The following is a 21,542-nucleotide window of genomic DNA, read 5'->3' on the forward strand; positions in this document are numbered from 1 at the left end:
CACTCTTGCTCTTAATGATCACAGAATCTTACCCATTTTTAAATATCATCCAATCGATCTCCCCATTTCCTGGTTCTGATCATATTATTGACTTGCTCAAAAATTTCCAATGATTTCCCAAATTCTTTTGTCAGGGATCCTCCTCCACAATCTGAATCGTAAAGCTCACCAATTTCCAACCTTAGTTCACTTCTCTCCAATATTCTCAAGTTCAATTCCTTCATTTCCCCCAACACATTCTATTTTCTAATTTGATCCTTTGTTCATTCTGTTTCCTGCATCTGGAACACACTTTCTTCCTAGTCCTATCTATTAAATCCTCATCTTATTCTTCAAGTACTAACTCAGATGTCACCTCCTTGGCTATCTTCTCATCTTTCCCCAGATACCTGAAAATATTTTTTTCTGCTCTGAACTCTCGGGGCTTTTTGTTAGTAATCTCTAAAAATACACACAGGACAGACTTCTTGAACTTGCACCCCATCTTCTTTATTTTTGTGTTCTCTGTTTCTAGCATAGAGTCTTCCACAAAGTTAGATATACAACACATTTGCTGAATGAATAACAACAACAAAAAAATCAATAACAGATGGGCTTTAAATTGTATTCTGGTTAATTTGTGCTCTCTAACTCAAACATATTATGTTAAATTATGCTCAAGAAGGCTGACCTAAGGTAAGAAGAATAGAATGTAGTTCTGAAAGAAGTTAAATGATCTACTAATGCAGTAGGATTGCAGGTTCAATCAATCTAAGAATTACCAAGAAAAAGAACTCAGTTCTCAAAGGAAGGGACTTTATTGTTGTAAAAGCAGACTAGAACCACACAGCATCAAGGAACTGGTTGGTCAGAGGAGGTAGCTTTCGAAGGATACTTATAGAATAAGGCAATGGTTATCTTCTCCTAGGAGAGATTGCTCTTCAACAATTAGTTGGGATTATCAAACTTTGAAACTAACAAGGTTCTGCTGGACCCAGATTTTGAAACATTTACCATAGCCCAAACTTCCTTCACCTGGCTGAGTAGGCAACTGCATCCTGTTTATCATATCCAAGCCCCCTGAACCTGGATGATTGGGCAACTTGCATCCTGTTTTTCTGTTCCTGAGGGTCAACTGCCCATGCCGGAACTAGCAAAGTACTAAGGCCTAGTCCACCAAGATATTGAACCTCAAACCTGGCCTCATTCTCAACATGATGCTCTAAGGAAAATAAGCTAATCAAGGAAATACTACAAGCAGTCATAAAGAAAATTCAAATATCAAGAACACAATCAGCATGACCCAGAACCTAGCAGCTTCCACTGTAAAGGATCGAAGGGCTTGGAATATGACATTACAGAAATAAGATAATCAGTCAAATATACCTTTTTTCCTTTTTCACAAGACACGAATCACAAATCATTTCTCAAAGTTCAAATTCTCACCTGGAAAGTGTATGTGCTCTAAATATATATAATTTTTATCACTTGTCCAATTGACTCAGAACAATATACAGGAACTTAACTGAACATACAAGCACAAATTCTCTTCAACAAAACATCCAACCCAATTAACATTTATCAACTACCTGCTGGGAGATGCACAATTTACAAGTTCCTCATGGAATTTATAATTTAACAAGTATATAACATACACAAATAACAAATGCAAAAAAAAAAAAAAAAAAAAAAGCAAAACATAAGTACATTGAAGATATGCAAAACAAAATACTATGAGATTGTGTCATAGTAGAGTAGACTTGGAGTTAAGTAAAATCTGGGTTCAAATCCCACCCCGGACTCTCACATAGTTAGCTAGACAAGTCATTTAACCCTTCTGAGATATTCTTTAATTATCTGTAAATAGGACTAATAGTACCCATCTTAAAGGGTTGTTACCAGTATTAAATGAGAGAAAAACAAAACTGCATATACACACCAGCTAGTAGTATTATTAAAGAAAAGAGTATCTTGGATCTTCCAAATACTCTTGATTCTTGGGGAATTAACGTTTCCTCTGTGGAATAGCAAAACAAGAAAGTAAACTGTAATTTGATTGGAAAGTAAATCGGGTATCGGCCTTGAAAGAGAAACACAGCTTAAGTTTTTCTACAGCAAGTTGCTTTAAAACTTTGCGACATTCAGATTCTGCCCATTGGATTTGTTCAAACGCTGTAAATGTATAATGTGTAAAGAAGTGTGTACAGGTTATTAAAAAAAAGATTTACACTTAAAATATAACAAGATTATAAGACATTATGAAATATCAACTATCTTAAAGATAATGGTTCTGAAGCAAAGTCAACTATTTTAAAGTAAACTGTTTTTGACAAATCTGTGCTATTTCTCCTATTTTGTGACCCAAATATAGAAAAATGAATTTTTAAGAGAATTATATTATTCCTCTTCTTCAGCCAAAAAAGTTCCTAAGAGTGAATTTCCTCATTCTTAGTACCCCAATACCATGTCAAACAACCAGATCTTGCATGATTTTCACAACCTCCCCACCAAATAAGGTTTCCCCTAAGAACTTTTCAAACATCCCAAACCGTTTACTTTCTCCTCCCCAACTACCCCGGTTATACATGGATTGGTGTCCGTCCCTACCCAATCTCCCAGTCTGCTGTTTTCTCTAACGCCTAAAAAGTTCCTCTCTTCTCTTTTAGAAACAACCTTCTGGTAACACATACCGCATTTACTCATCTAAACCTAGACCGCACTTCTATTTTTCATATTGCCCAGCCCCAATATTTTCAGACCAGTGTTCCAGTGCCCTGCTCCCACACATCTTTTACAAACAGCACTTGGATCTGAGGTCTCCTCGCTGAATCAGAAGGCTGTCCCCAAACCTCCCATCTTTCCCCATAAAACCCTCTGGGTCCCCGGGTCCCCTCCCTTCAGCCCTCTCCAAGGCCCTCCCCTCTTAGACCCCGCCCCATCCTCCTCGCAAGGCCCTCCTCCCCCACAGTTCCCCCCCAACCCTCTTAAGGCCCTCTTTTCCTTCCTCCCATCACTCGGCTCTTGCCCCCCCCCCAAACAACTCAATCCCTCCCGGCCCTCGCTCATCCCTCTTCCCAAAAATTTCTCACACTCACACACACACACACACACGCTCACGCCCTCCTTCGGGAGGGAAAAAAGAAGCAGCTCTCGCGGCCTCCTCTCACCTCCGAAAGGAGAAGAGACCCCTTAAGGGTTCGATCTTCCCGAGCTCCCCTCACCCCGGCAGGCCCCTCAGGCCGTGGCCCCTCCCCACCTCCCGCGGGCCTCGGGCGGCTTCGAGCCCGAGCCCGGCTCACGGTTACCGGAGCCGCAGGCCTCGGCGCCCGCCCGCTCACCTTGCTGGATGTCGCCGTTGCTGCCGCCCGGGATGGGCACGCTGAGCTGGCGCTCAGGCTCGGGCAGGCAGCGGAGGCAGAAGGAGTGCAGGCACGGCAGCAGCTTGGGCTCCGCCTCACGGCGGCTCTGCAGGCTCTGCTGACACACCGCGCAGGTGTCCAGCAGCGAGGCCGGGGGCCCGAGAGGCGGCCCCGCCGGCGTGGGGGCAGGAGCCGCCAGGGCTGCCGGGGCCGCGGGGGCCGCAGGAGCCGGGGTCGCGATCGCCGTCCCCGGACCCGCGGGGCCCGCAGAGGCCGCGGCGGCGGCCGCAGGGGCCGAGCCCGAGGAGGCCGCGGAAACCCCCCCGTCCTCGGGCCCGGCCGCCGCGCCGCCCTCCGGCCCGGCCCTGCCGCCCTCCTCCTCCTCCTCCTCTTCCACTAGCACCGCGGCGAGAGGCGGCTCCGCCTCCAGCCCCGCGGGTCCTGCAGCCCCGGGCCCGGCCGCCGACCCCGTCGTCGCCGCTACACCGCCGCCGACCCCGCCGCCGCCGCTCTCGGGCTCGCCACCGCCGCCGCCGCCTTTGTTTTCCGCCATGTTTTCCTCTTTGAACCCGCCGGACCGCCCCGCGCCGCCAGCCGCCCGCGCCGCCGCCACCCCCAGCCCCAGCCGCAGCAGCAACGAGAACGGCCGGCGAGAACGAGCAAGAGCGAGGGCGCGCGCGCACCGCGGCCCTTCCCCTCGTTCCCTCGTCGAGCGCTGGGGAGGGAGCGCGCACGCACCACGCACACACGTCTTTCCTTCAGATAGAGGCTCGGGACTGAGATCACGTAGCGCGGGCACAGATGAGGCTCCGGCAGGTCGGAAAACGACTGCTTTGCGCCTGCGCGGCAGCCTGTCGCTCTGGGGCTGAATTAGACTCCCAGGTAGGATTCACGCTCCACCGCGGAAGACTCCAACGTCTAGGTGAGAGCCGTAGGCGTGGGTGAAGCGCGAGCTGCCACTGGGGGCTCCTCGGAGAGAGGGGCGGGATGCTGGAGAGCTGGGAGGAGGGACGGGGGCCTGGGGAGGCGGGGCTCCAGGTGAGGATCCCGGAGGATGGAGGTGCACAGAGGACTGCTTGCCGGGCTCCTCCTTTGTAGTCTCCTCCGGGGGATGAGAGTCTGGGGCGGGGCCTCGCTCTGAGACTGCCCTGAGCTCGCGTAGTGCCGCTCGCGGGACGAGGACACCCAGTCCCCCGGGCCTCCCTGACACAGTCCATCCCCACCCCCTCCCCGAGATTGAGCCGAAATCTGCTCCCCTTACCGCTCACCCCTCCCCTATCTCCCTTCCCCAGAGAGTGTAAACTCCTACCGGGCTGGGCCGGGACCGGGACAGAGAGGAGCGCCGAGCCTTGTTGGGTATCTCCAGAGCTATGCACGCGGTGCCTTATTCTAGTTTTCTTCATATATTCAAATGTGCGGGTTTGCGCTTAAACCCATAATAAAGGAGGGGAGAAAGACCCATTATGTTTTAAAGGAAAACTGGAATTATGAAGTCACATGATACAATAGAACGTGCATTGGTTCTGAAGCGAGCAGACCTGCGTTCAAGTCTCACGATCTGTCGATTCTATTTGCATTTGTTTTTATACCACTTTGGTCCAGTCTTTGGACGTTAATTTCCTATTTATAAAGAAGAGGGTGGTCTGGGTGATCTCTAAACTCCTAGGAGCGCCAAATCTAACTTGGGATTGTAATTGATCTTGCTAGTCATGTAATAGGCGCTTAATAAATGCGGGGGGGGGGGGGGGAGTTCAAAATAAGCCGGAACATATTTGAGCCAAAGAAAATTAGTTGGCTTTATGACATCTTGTATTCTTACTAATAGCAACCCCGGACTAAAAGTTAGAGTATCTACCATTTATCCTAACTATATCTTGTTTATAAAACACAAATTAGTATCCCTAGTCTGTGAGTTTCTTTAAAGTTGGTACACACTTGTGCCTTTTTTTTTTTTTTTTTTTGTTCCCAGTTCCTGTTACATAGTAGAAGCTTAATAAATATTTACTGACCATTTAGAAAGTAAACCCGGAAAGGGAGGTTGTCTCCAGATCATAGGCATTAGGGTAAATGGGGGTCTTCTAGTCCTTTTACATTTTACAGATTTTACAGATGAAACTGAAACCCAGAGGAGAGACTTGTCCTAGAGCAAACTGCAAGTAAATGCAAGTATTAAATAGTTTGTCCTTGTCATACGGAGATGACCCTCACTCACTACAGGAAGGTAAAGTCTTGACTTGCAAGTGAGGGAGGGCTGGGCAGTGACCAGTCTCTCTCTCCTCCAGAGCTGTCTGGGTCCATTGGCAAAATGTAGGTCAGGATGACGGGGTTTAGCCCTGGATGAAGTGGGAAATCTTGAACTTTTCCGGCTAAGGCCTTTAACAGGTCTTAAAGTTATGACTTTAGGGGCAATGACTGGGACAATGATAATTCAATGATTAAAGCTAAGTGAGAAAGAATTTAGTCGGGGCAGCTAGGTGGCGCAGTAGATAGAGCACCAGTCCTGAATTCAGGAGGACCCGAGTTCAAATCTGGTCTCAGACACTTAATACTTCCCAGCTGTGTGACCCTGGGCTTAACCCCAGCCTAAAAAAAAAATAGTCAAAGAAAGAATGAATAAACAGAAGAAATTCTCATCCTCTTGAATCTATTTCCTCCAATGATTCTACTCAATCCTTCACCATCAGGTCCAAGACTTAGAGGTTAGTAGTTTGATAAACAGGCAATTTGGATTTGATTCTCTGCTCAATGGGAAGCTTTTGAAAGGTTTTAAGCATGAGTTAGCATGTGTTTTAGGGAGAATAGAGTGTCCGAAATATATAAGATGAATTAAAGTGAGTAGAGAATGGAGGCAGGGGTCAGAAAATTTTTATAATAAGCCAAGTGAGAAGTTTATAGTTTGTGATAAGAGACTATCCAGACTCTTTCTTGCTCTCATTCTCTCTCTGCATGTTTTCCTTTTTCCCTTTCCCTCTCTCTTTCTGTCTCTTTCTGTGTGTGTGTGTGTGTGTGTGTGTGTGTGTGTGTGTGTGTGTGTGTGCATGTATGGATGCTAAAATAGCAAGAGGGTCTTATAAGTCTTGATAAATTTCTCAACAAATTTTATCTTTAAGAAGATAGAAAAGGGGCAGCGCACATTTAGGGATATCAGTGGATTCTGCACCAGCCCTGAAGTCAGGACAACCTGAGTTCAGATCAGGTCCCAGACCATTAACACTTCTAGCTGTGTGACTATGAGCAAGTCAGTCACTTAATCCCAATTGCCTCAGCAAAAAAAAAAAAAAAAAAGAAAGAAAGAAAGAAAGAAAAAGAAAAAAGAAGATAGAAAAAAATGGAAAAAATGCTCTTTTGCTTCTAATTCTAGTCAATAAGAACTTCAGTCTGATCATTGAAGAAGTCATGACAAGAGCCTTGGGAAGACATGGCCATTATATATCAGAGTTCTCAATAACTTAAGAAGGAATAATAAGTTATAGTCAGATATTTACCACAACTTTAGGAAAATATATTTCCAAAAGTTCAGGGAGAAAAAGGATATTTTGGTCTAACATTCCACTGTCAGCAAACACAAATGATCCTGATGAGCAAGAAAAGGAAATTGTGTCTAAAATGATCGCAGTTACTCTACAAGTAGTTGACCAACTATATCAAGTATATGTAAAATAACACTGAAGCCATAGATAAATGTGAATAAATGTAAAAGAGTAACAAGGTTTCTGTAACTCTATTATCAGTCTTGCAAAGAACAAATGCCAAGGCAACAAAAAAGGTTGTGGATTCAGGGAAGTATAAGGATGAGATAAAAATCATTGCTTGACATGAATTTAAAAAAAAAAAAAAGACAAAAAAACTATGTGGTTTTTTTTTTTTTTAACTCTTGTTTTCTTTACCAAGGAAAATGGAGAAGAATGGATGGGAAATGGTTAAGAAGAATGTGAAAAGAAAATCAGTGAAACACTGATAGTAGATGGCTTTCTCAAGAAGTTTCTCCACAAAAGGAAAGAGATAAAGAATGATAGCTAGTGGAGTAGACAAATCAAATAAGGGTTTTTTGAGGATGAGGAAGACATGGTCATGATTATAAAGAGTTATATAACTAGTTGGTGAATGATCCATTTCTGACAGTTGGCCATTGCTGTTTTGCATTGTTACTAGATGTGTAACTGGCTTATCAAGTCAAGAAAGGTGAACTGTAGTTTGGATGGGTTCGAAGAAATAGTAGTACTCCATCAAAGTAAAGGTCTTCATTACTGGCTTTTGAATGTATCTGTAATGTGGGAGAGAAGGCTAATTGAGAGAAAAATTTAGAAATCATCTCACTACAGATAATTGTTGAAATTCAGGGAATGAATGAAACTATCAAGTAGTAAGAAACAGAAGAAAATTTGGAATATACCCTTGAAGATCAACTATATTTAGTTGACTGAAGAAGAAAGTAGAGCAAACAAAAGAGGCAGACAAGGAACACTTCAAGTAGATAAAATCACACAGAATTCAAGATTCTGGAAGTGAACTTGGCAGTCATCCAATCTCTACCTCAGAGGAATCCCAACTATCACAGACCTGATAAGGAATCATTCAGCCTCTGCTTCTAAAAATTCCAAGAGGAACCTACCACTTCTCCTAACTGAGCATTCTACTTTTAGACAGCTCTAATTGTTAGGAAGTTTTTCCTGACATCAAGCCAAAGAAAATTTTTCTAATTTCTCTTTCTTGACTATTCTTTATATACTTGAAAACGGCAATCATTTCTTTTTTGTCTTCTTTAAGCTAAACATTCCAGTGCCTTCAACTAATCCTCAGGCTGGAACCTATCTGAAAGCTATTTGTCTCTTCATGTAGTCCAAAATTGCATTGGATTTTTTTGGCTCCTAGTTCAAACTGCTAGATTATTGGGTTGGCAGTCCACTGATACCCCCTGATTTCTTTCAAAACAAACATGTCTTACCATGTCTCCCCCATCATATACTTGTGAAGTTGGTTTTTTGAGCCCAAATGTAAGATTTTACATTTCTTCCCATTTGATTCCATCTTTTTAGATTCAGTTCAAAACTCTAATCCAACTATTCTTAAAGAGTGGTGGTCTAGGGACCACTGAGGTCTGAGGGTCTGAGAATTTTAAACTTTTCATAGCATTTAAATGTTTTCATTTCTAACATGGCAAATATTGGTGAATATAACCCACATAAACAAAAGCTCTTTGGAGATCTTAGCAATTTTTAAGAGCATGAAATAGTTCTGAAACCAAAACGTTTGAGAACTGCTACTCTAATTGATCTAGTTATTTTTGGATTCCTACTCTGTCACTCGATGTATTAACTGTCTTTTCCAACATTGTGTCAACCGTAAATTTAATGAAAATGTCATTGTTGCCTTTATTCAGGTCATTGACAAAAATATAAACACTAAAAGACCAATCACAAGTCTTACAAATATATTCTATTGAAGACTTTCTACCAAGGTGACACTGACCCATTAATGATTAGTCTTTGAGTTTGAAAATCTAACCAATACTGAATTTAACTAATCTCATACTAAAAAGATGAAGAGATGTTAACTAGATGTTTTCTCATACTAAAAAGATGAAGAGAGGTTAACTAGTTAACCTCTCTTCATCTTTTTAGTATGAGATACTTTTTCAAAAATTTCACCAAAATCTTGGTAATCTGTAGCATTCTTGGTTGACGAATTTAGTAATCCGACTAAAACAGGAAACAAGAATATTCTGGTGTAATTTGTCCAACAAATCCTTCCTCTTAGTAATCACTACTTTCTTTATGTTCACCAACTCTTCAATGATCCATTCCAGAATTCTCAAATTCTAGCACAGCCAAGCTTACTGGCCTATAATTTGCAAACTCTGTCCTTTCCCTGTTTTGAAAACCAGAAAAATCATTTGGCCTTCTTTAGTCTTATAGTACCTCTACTATTTTCTATGATCTTTCAGATATTACTGAAAGTAGATTAGCAATCACATCTGCTAGTTCTTCCAGTAACTTAAGGATATAGTTTAACTGGGCTAAGTTAAATTCTTCAAGGGAAAGTAAATGCTCTTTTACTTTGCACTTACTTGTATCTAGAGTATCTATTCCTGTTAACTATTTTGTTATCATTTTTGATATAAAGATAATCTTCTTGTCAGAGAAGATACATTAAATATAAACTGAGCTACTATGCCTTCCATCAGTCAGTTATCAGTCAACTTATCCAAATCAAGCATTGTCCCTTACGCCTCCTTAATCCTCATCTTGTACTAACAGTTAATTAAAATCTTCCCTGTTGTTCCTTGCCAACCTCAATGTATTCTGAGCTTTAGCCTTCCAGACATTATTTCTTAACACCATAATGCTGTACTTTTAAATTAATACTATTACATACCCTTTCATCTTCTGTACATATTTTTGGAAAATTTGATTTGGTTAGTAAGTTCCCTGTGTAGCTACATTATTTTCTTTAGACAACTCCCATTTTTCCCTTCTCAGAATTACTTCTGTGTCTTTAGAATTTATTTTAGGGGACAAACAATTTTATTTTTGACAACTTTTTTATCCCTCCTGTGCTGGATACCTACCTAAAATTTTGAGTAATAGGATTCTGCCTATCTTTCCTATGAACTTTCCTATGAAAATCTGCTTTTTATTTTAGATGGTACAGAGCAAGTCACACAGGATGAACAGGCATGGATAGTTTGCATTTTGCATTTCAGATCTTACTACCTTGTCTTTTCTCCTAAAATCAAATCTCTTCCAAACTTCCTATTCCAGCCTCAGTGCATTCTATTTAAGTTTCCAGTGACCAACTTTTCAGTCATCCAGGTTTGCAACATTTGTATCATCCTTCTGATTCCTTACTTTCATTCAACCAAATATTTGTGAATTTTGAAGCTTAGTTCTTATGATGTTACAACTCTTCCACCTTCAATCCAACTCTTTTCTAAAGCCTAGTGGTTCCCTGTTAACTCTAGATTCAAATATTGTCTCTTCTAGCATTTAAAACCTGTTACAATGTGGACTCAATCCAGTTTTCAGGATTATATATTACTTCCTGTGTTCTACAGTCCAGTTGTAAGCTCCTTCTTACAGTTCTCTATACTCTTAAAAAACCCTAACTAAAATAGCCAAATATGGATGGTTTTTTTTGTACTTTTAATAATTCAATAATTCAAAGTATTTCTAAATATTGTTTTAAGACACTAAAATCTTCTTTCACTAACTGCTTATGCTATTCCTTGATAAAAACCTATAAGCTTTATCCAAAGGCAGTGTTCACCATATCTCATCTATATCCTTCATTTTATTACTTCCACGTATTTTTTATTCCATTTCTTATACCTCAAATATAACTACCACCACTCCCCCCATCTTCAGCTGTTGAATTCTACTTATTCTTCAAGCTGCCTTGACTCAGATACCAATTCTTTAGTGGAGATTTTCTTAATCCTCTCCAGTCAGTTATAATATTGCCATCTTTGGACTTAGAATATTTTTCTTGATATTTCTCATGTACTTATGCATTAATTTGCATTCTATTTCTTCATGTATCATAACTAACCTCTCTGACAATTGTGAACTCTGGGAGCTTTACTTGTGCCTTTAATCCCATCCCTTTCTGTTTTCTCCTGGATACCTCTACAGTGATCATTCCTTTTCTGTTTTATCTTTACTCCTTGTCTGCAGCCTAGAAATATGGTCAGGTCTCACCAATGGAGTACTAGTAAATGCTAACTCTCCCAGAAGACATATTATTCATCTGCATTACAAATATTTTCTCCATCGCTTTAGGTCTAGACAATCAACAAAATAGTAAATCAAGTTAAGACACATACATATACACACACACTGAAAACTGAATAATCAAACTCTATATTCAGGCTGGTTCCAACATACCTCTGAATCTAGCCCATCTTCAGAAAATCTTCATTTTATGTTTGTGGCAGCTCTTTTTGAAGTGGCTAGAAACTGGAAAATGAATGGATGTCCATCAATTGGAGAATGGTTGGGTAAATTATGGTATAAGAAGGTTATGGAATATTATTGCTTTGTAAGAAATGACCAGCAGGAGGAATACAGAGAGGCTTAGAGAGACTTACATCAACTGATGCTGAGTGAAATGAGCAGAACCAGAAGATCACTATACACTTCAACAACAATACTGTATGAAGATGTATTCTGATGGAAGTGGAAATCTTCAACATAAAGAAGATCCAACTCACTTCCAGTTGATCAATGATGGACAGAAATAACTACACACAGAGAAGGAACACTGGGAAGTGAATGTAAATTGTTAGCACTACTGTCTATCTACCCAGGTTACTTATACCTTCGGAATCTAATACTTAATGTGCAACAAGAAAATGGTATTTACACACATATATTGTATTTAGGTTATATTGTAACATATGTAAAATGTATGGGATTGCCTGTCATCAAGGGGAGGGAGTGGGGGGGGGTAATTTGAAAAAATGAATACAAGGGATAATGTTATTAAAAAAAATTACTCATGCATAAATACTGTGGAAAAAAATTCTAAATAAAATTTAAAAATAAAAAAAGAAAAAAAAAAGAAAATCTTCATTTTATCTTGACATTCCCTTATTTACATTACTTCTCTTTTTAATTATCCCCTACTCTGTTTGGTTGAATCCTTTCCACAACCTCCATTTTGAGAAAGGGCCTAGATAGATCTTCCTTACTTCTTTCAACTATGCTTTATTAGCCTTTTCCATTTCTCCCTCTATTCTCCTATTGCTGAGTTCCTTTTCAATTATGAAGAATGGCCCAGATCAATTATCATTAACTTTTTAAGCCTGACTACTATGTTCTTTATAGGGATATATGTCTTTCTCTCTCTCTTTTTTCATTTTTGAAACAAAGTATGATGTCTTTCTCTATTAGAATATAAATTTTCCTGAAAGCAGAGGCTGCCTTTATTTCCTTTATACTTATTCCCAGTGCTTAGCATAATGATTAAGATATAGTAAGTGCTTAATAAATGCTTGTTGCCTTGCACCTGTGGATTTTTTCCATTACTCAAAATATTTGTCCACCAACACAGCTAATCAACTCCTTTCAATTTGTCTTTTTTTCCCACTATTCTACTGAAACTGCTAGTTCAGATATTACCAAAACATTCTTAACCTCAGCATTTAATTAGATTTTTTATTCTTAAAATTTCTATATCTTTTAATATTTTTGAGCAATCCTGAATAATCCTCCGTTGGCTTCCGTGACACTATCCTCTTCTGTTTTTCTCTTCATGACTTAACCTCTTCTAATTTTTTTTTGTTGGATCAATATCAATATCCTCTTATTCTTTACTATTGATGTCCTACCTCCATTCTGAAGCCCTCTCATCTCTCTACACACTCCTCTAATGAACTCAAACTCAAGAATCAAAATATCCCTATGTATGTGTGTGTGTGTGTGTATATCTGGCCCTAATATCTCCTGAATTCCCATCCATCATCAACTTCTCATCTTCTGGATGTCTGATTGGAATCTCAAACAGCATCCCCACAGCACCATGCAATATCTTTCTTTTTACACCTGCCCTTTTTCTCAAGCTACTAACTTTAGAGTCATTCTCCACAGGACTGCTAAAATAATCTTCTTGAGGTCTAATTCCAGTTCTGAAGAAGACATATCCCTTCTTTTTTGTTGCCTTGGATAAAACACAAACTCATGTGACTTCTTCCCAAAGAACAACAGTTATGCAATAGGAAGACCTAGGTTCCTGTCACTACTTCTGTGACTTGATCAAATCACTTCTCTTGCTTGGGCTTCAGGTTCTTCATCTCTAAAATCAGAGATCCCTCTGAGAATCATCTCTAGATTAGGATCATAGCTTTCCAGCTTTCTCTTCTGCTACTTTCCTTCACTTGTTCTTCATTGTAGCCAAACTGGTCTGCTTATTATCCCCCCATATTTTACCTTCCTTCTTCTATCTCTGTGTATTCATATAGGCCAATGTTCATTTCTACAAAGCATTCCTTATCTCAGTTCTCAGCAGGCACAGTTCAGGTGCTACCAGAAGACTTATTCTGTTCCATTCCCCACCCTCCCATCCCCTCTTCCCTTCCCAACACACATTCTTTGAAGCCCTTTTCAGTTCATATTTTGCTATTCTCTTAATCCTGTTTTCATTTATAGCAAGGATTCCAAGATTGTTTCCTTTAGTAATATGTCAACTCAGGGACAGCTAGATGATACAGTAGATAGAATACTGGTTCTAGAATCAGGAAGATCTGTGTTCAAATCCAACCTCAGACACTTAACAGTTCCTAGCTGTGTGACCCTGGAAAAGTCACTTAATTCCAATAATCTCAAATCCCTCCCCCAAAAAGTAGTATGCCAACTCAAGTATTATAAAATAATATCACATTTATTGTATCACCAATTAAGTTAACATTTGTAGATGATCTAAAAACTGATTCTTAGTGTCCTCTGCTTTTTTTGCATCACTTTGTCATCCTTATTTCAAAAGGAGGGGGATACTGCCTGGATTGAAAGCCATTTTATTTGTTATTTTACAGCCAAAGAATTTGTTACCAAGTATCCCGACTGCTAGTGATTTCTTTCTTTCCCCAGCTAACCAAATCCTTGCAAAGGAGGCAATGTGTCTTGTAGTAAAGTAAGACAAGATAAGACATGAAGAAAAAAAAACAAGAGAAAATAGTGTCATGGAAGTCAAGGGAGAAGGGTTAATCAGGTCTGCTCAAGAGTATTAAAAGGTATAGAAATTTTAAGGATAAAAAGAAAAAAAAATCTAATTAAATGCTGCCATTAAGAAATTTGTGGTAATATTTGAATTGTAGGATAGTGGGAGAAAAACTCAAAGCCTTTCCATCATGGTAGGAAGTTATGTCTTGTGCCTTGCTGGCATTCCTTTTACCAATGCAAGGTCCCTTCCACACTACCATGATGAGGTGTTAGTGTAAGATTTTATACTGTTACTAACCTTAAAACATAATACAGGGTAATCTAACCCAAATGGGATTGCGTTTTCTTTCAGTGGTATAAAAGCTAAATCTACTGTATTTCAGTTGACTTGTTCTGTTTGCTAGCCATACATCATGGAGGAAAATCAATAAGTAATGAAAGATCTATTTTATATCTGTCATTTCTCTATTGTGAAATGTTCCAAGCGCTCCAAGACTCTTAATCTCAAGTTACATCGGTACATAAAATTTCTGTGCAAGCAGCTGACATCTACTCATCTGAATACTTTGTAATTAATATGGCTCTAGAAAGTGGAACATGCAACAACAGCTCATGAAAAAAAATGGGAAAAATAAAGGTAACATAAACATTATTGTCCTTTGAAAGTAGGCAGAAAGTTATTTTGCATTTGTTTGCAAGGTTCGTTTTATACATCAATATCAAAATTATACACCAATATCAAAACTAATTCAAACATCCAAATTAATTGTATTTTTAAAAATACACATTTTTAATATATAAAATACATAAAAAATAAATATTGAAGCAGGTTTTGAAATTCTATTTTGGGAATTGTAATCTGAAGGGACAACATTCTCTACTCTTCCAAAAAAGTTCATCAGATTCTGATATAATATGATTTTTGAGGAAGTGAACAGTAACATGGTAGATGTTTTGCATATGAAGTGACAGTGGATAGTGATAAGTTCAGAGCTTCCTTTGTTTTTTACATTTTGAAGGAACGCTACAGAAAAATGGCTTTTTCACACTTTCTCTTCCCAGATGTTATGTATTTAAGCTTTTCTCTATCCACTATTTCTGTCTCAATCTCCAAATAGGCAGGGCTCCTAGATTCTTCAGTAAGTCTGTTTATAATTGATTTAATTCATGCTTGTCCTGAATGTCTATATCTGTTGCATGATAGCAATGGAGAATAAAGCCAATAAATAGCTCTGATACACAGAATTTTAAAATGGGTCAGTAAAACTAAACTTGGTCCTAATTTGAGTCAAGAGCTCCAGAGTTTTAAGTGAAGATACTGTTGTGATATTTTTATTAGTAACCTGTATTTTCAAACTTGTAAAATAGTTGATAAGAGAGGCCCTGTGAATTCAACCCAGTTTATCTTAGGCTAGAAAGTCAGCTTTTTGTTATCTATACACCAGGGCAAGTTACTTTGAAATTACAGTCCTCAAATAAATCTTGAGCCTTTGATGAAGGAGTCAAGATAAAGAAGATGGTGATCCCAGGGGAATTGAGGCCCTAGGAAGCTAAGCGGTTTGCTCAAGGTCGTCCAGATAGTAAGGGGCCAAGTCTGGATTTGAACTCAAGTCCTCTGATCCCTAATCTAAGAAGTTCCCCCCTCTTTACTGTACCATGATACTTCCCCTTTCTCTCCTGTTACACAATATAAGCTACTTTCATTTCTACCACTGACCTGAATATCTGCTATATTGTGTGAAAGTGAATACTTGTTCATTGAGAACTTCTGTGAAAAATGGAAAGCATGAACATGAGAAAATTGAGATTTTTAAAAAAGCATTTAAGTATTTACTATGTACCAATCACTCTTCAAAGTCCTGGGAAACAAATAATGCCCCCCAGTTTGTATTCTAATAGGTGGAGTCCACAGTCATAGGGGAGTAATGACCAGGATAGGATATTTTGATTCAGAATGTTATGAGGATGATGAATGAAGCTGTAAAGGCTAAATATAGGGAGGTGGGGGAAGGAAAGGGAAGTGACCAAAGCTACTATCAATGGGGACCTGGTATTTAAAGGATTACTTCCTCTGTGGAATGGTTTCTGGTTTACACAGCAAGATGAGTGGCAAAAAGATAGAAGAGTGGAATGAATTGAAGAATGACTAAAGGAAAGCCTAGATATAATGAGAACCCAAGGACAGGAGTTTACAGTGATAAAAGGATTAAGACCATGCAATTTGCTTTTAATTTTAGTTTATAATAATTATTTGTCTATTGTGAATTCCTTTCCTTTATTTTTTATTTTATTTAGACTTTTAGAAAAAATTTAGCTTAATAGTTTAGCCATTCTTTAAATCATTTTAAAACAATTTGTTTTATTAATTTGTTTTCAGTTATTTTAATTTTATTTCACTTAATTTCAAAAGGTTTTGTATTCTTATCTTAGGATTGTTGGATTTTGTTTTTCTTGGTTTTTTATTGTATTTTCAGTCTTCTGTAATTTCAGTAACTTTTTTTCTGATTTAACTGAATAAATTTTTTCTGGATCTTTTTGTTGAATTTGTATTAATTCCTACATTTTGATTATAGTTTTTTATAAATAGCAAATAGTTGAGGATAGGAAAGGGTTGCTAATTCATTCTTCAATTTAATTCGTTTTTCTTTGTGAAATCAACCAGTGAATTATTATTCTTAACTTTAATTTTCTATCCATTTGAACTTTGGAATTTTTGTAGTAATTATTTTACTAATTTCCTTTCTATCTATACAGTCTACTATGTTGCCCTTTTTATTGCCCTTTTTGTTTTTAAGAACAGTCTTACTGAACTTTTTTTTTAATTAATTTTATAATTCTAACATTTTTTGACAGTACATATGTATAGGTAATTTTTTACAACATTATCCCTTGTACTCCTTCTGTTCCGAATTTTCCCCCTCCTTCCCTCTACTCCCTCCCCTAGATGGCAGGCATTCCCATACATATCAAATATGTTATAGTATATCCTAGGTACAATATATATGTGCAGAACCGAATTTTGTTGTTGTTGTTGCAAAGGAAGAATTGGATTCTGAAGGTAAAAATAACCTGGGGAGAAAAATTTTTTAAATGCTAACAGTTTACACTCATTTCCCAGTGTTCCTTCTCTGGGTGTAGCTGATTCTGTCAATCATTGATCAATTGGAATTGGATTAGCTCTTCTCTATGTTGAAGATATCCACTTCCATCAGAATATATCCTCATGTAGTATTGTTGTTGAAGTGTAATCTCCTGGTTCTGCTCATTTCAGTCAGCATCAGTTGATGTAAGTCTCTCCAAGCCTCTCTGTATTCATCCTGTTGGTCATTACTAAACTAACTTTCAGCATCTTCTGCTCCTGCCTATAACAAACACAGATAAACCTCATCTTATTTTGTAAGAATTCTACTTTTACTAATAAAATGTTTTTCAAAAAAAATGATTTACCATACTAAGACCTTAGTTTGTAAATGATCATTTTTCTATTATACCTGTGTTTATTACTATATCTTTGTATATAGTATAGTATATGTACTGTTTCTTTATTTATTAACCTTTATTTGTGGTATCTGATTTTATATTTTACTTTTCCCATCTTTCTGAAGTCCTCCAATTTACCTGCTTCTGTCTGTTCACTTTTCATGAGATTCTTCCTTGAAATTCTTACTCTTCGTTTTTTCAAGCACCCTTATCTTCAATTTTAACTTTTAAAAGTACAGGGGATTTATCACATTTGTACTGAATATTAATAATGAATTATCTTCTTTCTTTACTTACTTCATAAATAAATTACTTTAAGTTTCAGCTACCTGGTCAGTGTTTAAGACTTTGCTCAGTTCTTTCTTCATAATAGGTGATGCTGTTTTTTATGAGATTAGTAATTTGGGGATATGGATAGATTTTATTTTATTTTCACCATGTAAACCACCTACAATAACAACCATCTCCCCTAAATTAATAAAGAGAAGATAGGAACCTAAGTCCAAGAGCCAAGGAATCTCCTTTTCTTTCCCCATTTCTCCTACTTCTAACACATATCACATAGCCATGCTCAGAAAAGTACTACCCATACCAACTGCAGCCTAGCTACAGCATGTAGTCAAGTAACAAGAGCAATATTAGGAAGATCCATATTCCCAGAACCACCAGCCTGGCCAGTATAGCTCTTGTCCAGAGGAGTTTAATCTTCTGTCAACTATCTCTGCAAGTGTTGGACCACACCATAAGCATTACTAGAGTTGAGCCCAGATTGTAAAGGAGACCAAAAGCCAAACAGGAGAATTCCTATGTGATTCTAAAAACAACACGGAATCTATGAAGTTTCAGTAAAGGAGTGACAAGGTCAGGCCTATACTTCAGGAAAGTGACTTTGGCAGCCAAGTAGAGGAGAGAGACTTATGGCAAGGAGCTGGATTAGGAAGCTTTGGCAGTTTTCAATAAGGGTCTATGTAGAGGGTCGCAAATAGTGGGGGAACTCTGAGTGAGGCATAAGACCCTTCAGCGCAAAGGAAACCTGCTAAAAATATCTGGTTTGGCTCCCCATTTTCCCTGGAATTTCTCACCTCCCCCCCTAAGAAGTCAAGGAGGGTGTGACCACCTGTGTTCTCTTTGAAGCAAGGATACTTACAGTAGAGTGCTTATAGTTAAGCACTTACTCAGTGTGGTTGATGAGATAATGATTCTTTAGTTCATATGTACTTAGTGTGATATAATGATGTAATCACTCTAGTTGGCATATACTTAATGTGATGTAATGATGTAATCAAAGTGAGGTATTGCTAAGGCCTGAGAGGACTAGAGACAAGAGCTCGAGCTCAAACTCAAACACAGAAAGGAGAGACCCAAGCACACAGGAGACACAGAAGACAGAGACAGAAACAGAGATCCTCGTGGTGATTCTCCTGCCTTCATCACTCCTCTACCTAAGACCAAGGCTTGTCCAGAGATCCTCCAAAGAGCTAGTCGGACATTTCATTTTGGCGCCCAAATGTGGGGCACTAAACGTGGGACCCTAGTTATGAGGCTCTGAACTTAAGGATCTATAGTCAGTAGTTCTACTGACTTGATCACAACCTCAGTGGAGAAGTACCTGTGACCCAGAAATAGGGTGAATACAAAAATAGACAAGCGGGGAAACTTTGGTAAGGGCTAAATTAGTTACTTTCATTTTTCAGCTGAAATGGGGAAAATACTAAGAGCTTCCCCCACTCTGAGGGGAGTGTGTAGCATGCATAGTTAGGTTAATAAAGAAACAAGGTTTGTTGGTAACTTGGAAGCAGATCACTGGACTCTTAAACACATTACTCTTCCACCTAAGACTAAGGCTCATCCAGAGTTCCTCCAGAGAGCTAGTCTGAACATTACAGGTCTGAACCATGTAAATAGAGAAAGGGACAGAGGAGAAAGGTATAGTAAGACTAGCAGCTAAGAGACTGGATATATGCAGTGAGGAAATATAAGTCATGGGTAAAGTTGAAGTTATGATTCCAAGTGACCAGTCAAGTCTATTTAAGTCCTTCCTATGTATCATCTACTACTAAGCAAAGGGGACACAAAGTTTGAGGGGGAAAAATTCTGTTAATGGTACCTTTGACAGAAATAGTGATGTTTAGAAAAAAAGGATGAGTTGGGGCTGGAAAGTAAGACAAAGATAATTGAGATTTGTTTTGGACTTGTTATATCTGAGACATCCACTGAGTATGTAATGTAAATTGTCCAATGGCAAGCTGGAGGTGCTCTACTTGGAGCTTCTGAGAATAAAACATTCTATGTACCACATATGTAGCATGGGAGTCCTTCACATGAAGTTGGTAATTAAACTCATGGGAACTGATGAGGTTACCATTTGAAAAAAAAAAGGGCTCAGGCCAGAGCTTGAGGGTATACTGGTGGTCATGAGATGAAGGATGATTCTATGAACGAGAGTGTGAAGGAACAATTGCAGAGGTCATATAATGAACAAAACATAGTCACAAAAGCTGAGAACAGAGAGGATATCTCATAGTAAAGGAGGGATTACCAATACCGAGTGCATTTGAGAAGTCGATTACAGATGGAGTTAAGAAAGGACCATTAGGCTTGACAATGAAAGAGATGTTTCAGGTGACTGATAAAATAAGTGACAAGCATGGGGGCACAGTCTGCAAAATCACAGACAAGTGATTGAAGGCTAAATTTGAGGAACACCTTGGAGGTAAGGAATGGAAAGTGGAACCTGGAGATCTCCAGACTGGTGACTGCAGCTGCAGCTCTTTATGTGTATGTAAGAAATTCCCTCTTCAAGCTATAAGAAATAGAGGATTCTCCAGGCTTCTCCCTAGCACCAGGGAAATCTCACTGATTTTCCACACAATGCTGGTATGGTTAAACTATGTATCAAAACATTATAGATCATTGCTGAGCCCCACAACTTGGACAGCTGTTCAAGGTATGCTCAGCATGTAGATGAATTTATGACCACTTTTAGAAAGCACCACCACTTTTTGAGATTTTATTGAGGTTTGATAAGTGGTCAAAGGATATGAGCAGACAATTTTCAGATGACAAAGGCATCTATAGACATGAAAAAATTCTCTAAATCACTCATGACTAGAGAAATGCAAATTAAAACAACTCTGAGGTAACACCTTACAACTCTGATTGACTAAGATAACATAGGAAAAGATAATGATAAATGTTGGAGAGGATATGGGAAAACTGGGACACTAATACATTATTGGTGTAGTTGTGAATTGATCCAACCATTCTGGAGAACAATTTGGAACTACGTCCCAAAGGCTATAAAACTGTGCATACGTTTTGACCCAGAAATACCAATACTGGGTCTGTATCCCAAACAAATCATAAAAGAGGAGAAACTACCCACATGTGCAAAAATATTTGTAGCAGCTCTTTTTGTGGTAGCAAAAAATTGGAAAATGAGTATATGCCCATCAATTAGGGAATGACTGAATAAGTTGTGAAAGTAATGGAATATTATTGTTCTATAAAAAATTACGTACAAACTGATTTTGAAAAGACCTGAAAAGATTTACATGAACTGAATTAAACAAGCTTAGCCAGAAATCAATTATGAAGTAGTCCCAATAAACTTTGGATAGAAAATGCTATCTGTATTCAGAAAGAACAAAAAATGGAGATTGAATGTAAATCAACACTTTATTTTCATTTCTTTTTTCTGTTAGTTTTTTTTTTAAATTTCTCTCCTGTGGGTTTTTTTTCCCCTTTTGTTTTGATTTTTCTCTCTCAACATGATTCATAAAGAAATGTGCATTTTAAAAGTTAATATACATGTATTGTGTATTTAAAAAGTTAATATTTGTGTTTAACTAGAAAAAATAAATGTTTTTAAAAAAGATTTTATTGGGATTTTAAATCTTGAGGGTGTTCCGAATATTGATAAATACCAACAAACATGAGTACTTCCACATAAAAAGAACAGAAATTGTTGATATCCATTATGTATGAATAGTTTCTAAAAAAAAAAAAAAAAAAAAAAAAAAGAGCTATGTTGCTGTATTGTCTCTCTGAACTTTTTTCTGTTTTCTTC

General features: G+C 38.5%; 1 protein-coding gene across 4 annotated transcripts in view; it reads right to left on the minus strand.

The window, feature by feature from the left end:
* Positions 1-4,756, minus strand: part of TRIM33 (tripartite motif containing 33) — a 126,228-nt gene extending 121,472 nt beyond the window's left edge. For 2 of the 4 annotated variants that reach the window (XM_074263130.1, XM_074263129.1), the window contains exon 1: positions 4,648-4,756. In XM_074263130.1, the coding sequence (XP_074119231.1) occupies positions 4,648-4,741 (94 nt within the window). In that variant the 5' untranslated portion in view covers positions 4,742-4,756. Of the gene's footprint in view, positions 1-3,317; positions 3,907-4,647 lie in introns of those variants that run through there. The other 2 variants (XM_074263128.1, XM_074263126.1) reach the window with 1 other exon arrangement.
* Positions 4,757-21,542: the final 16,786 nt, after the last annotated feature.

This window comes from Sminthopsis crassicaudata, chromosome 4 (assembly GCF_048593235.1).
Source record: "Sminthopsis crassicaudata isolate SCR6 chromosome 4, ASM4859323v1, whole genome shotgun sequence".
Taxonomy (NCBI): domain Eukaryota; kingdom Metazoa; phylum Chordata; class Mammalia; order Dasyuromorphia; family Dasyuridae; genus Sminthopsis; species Sminthopsis crassicaudata.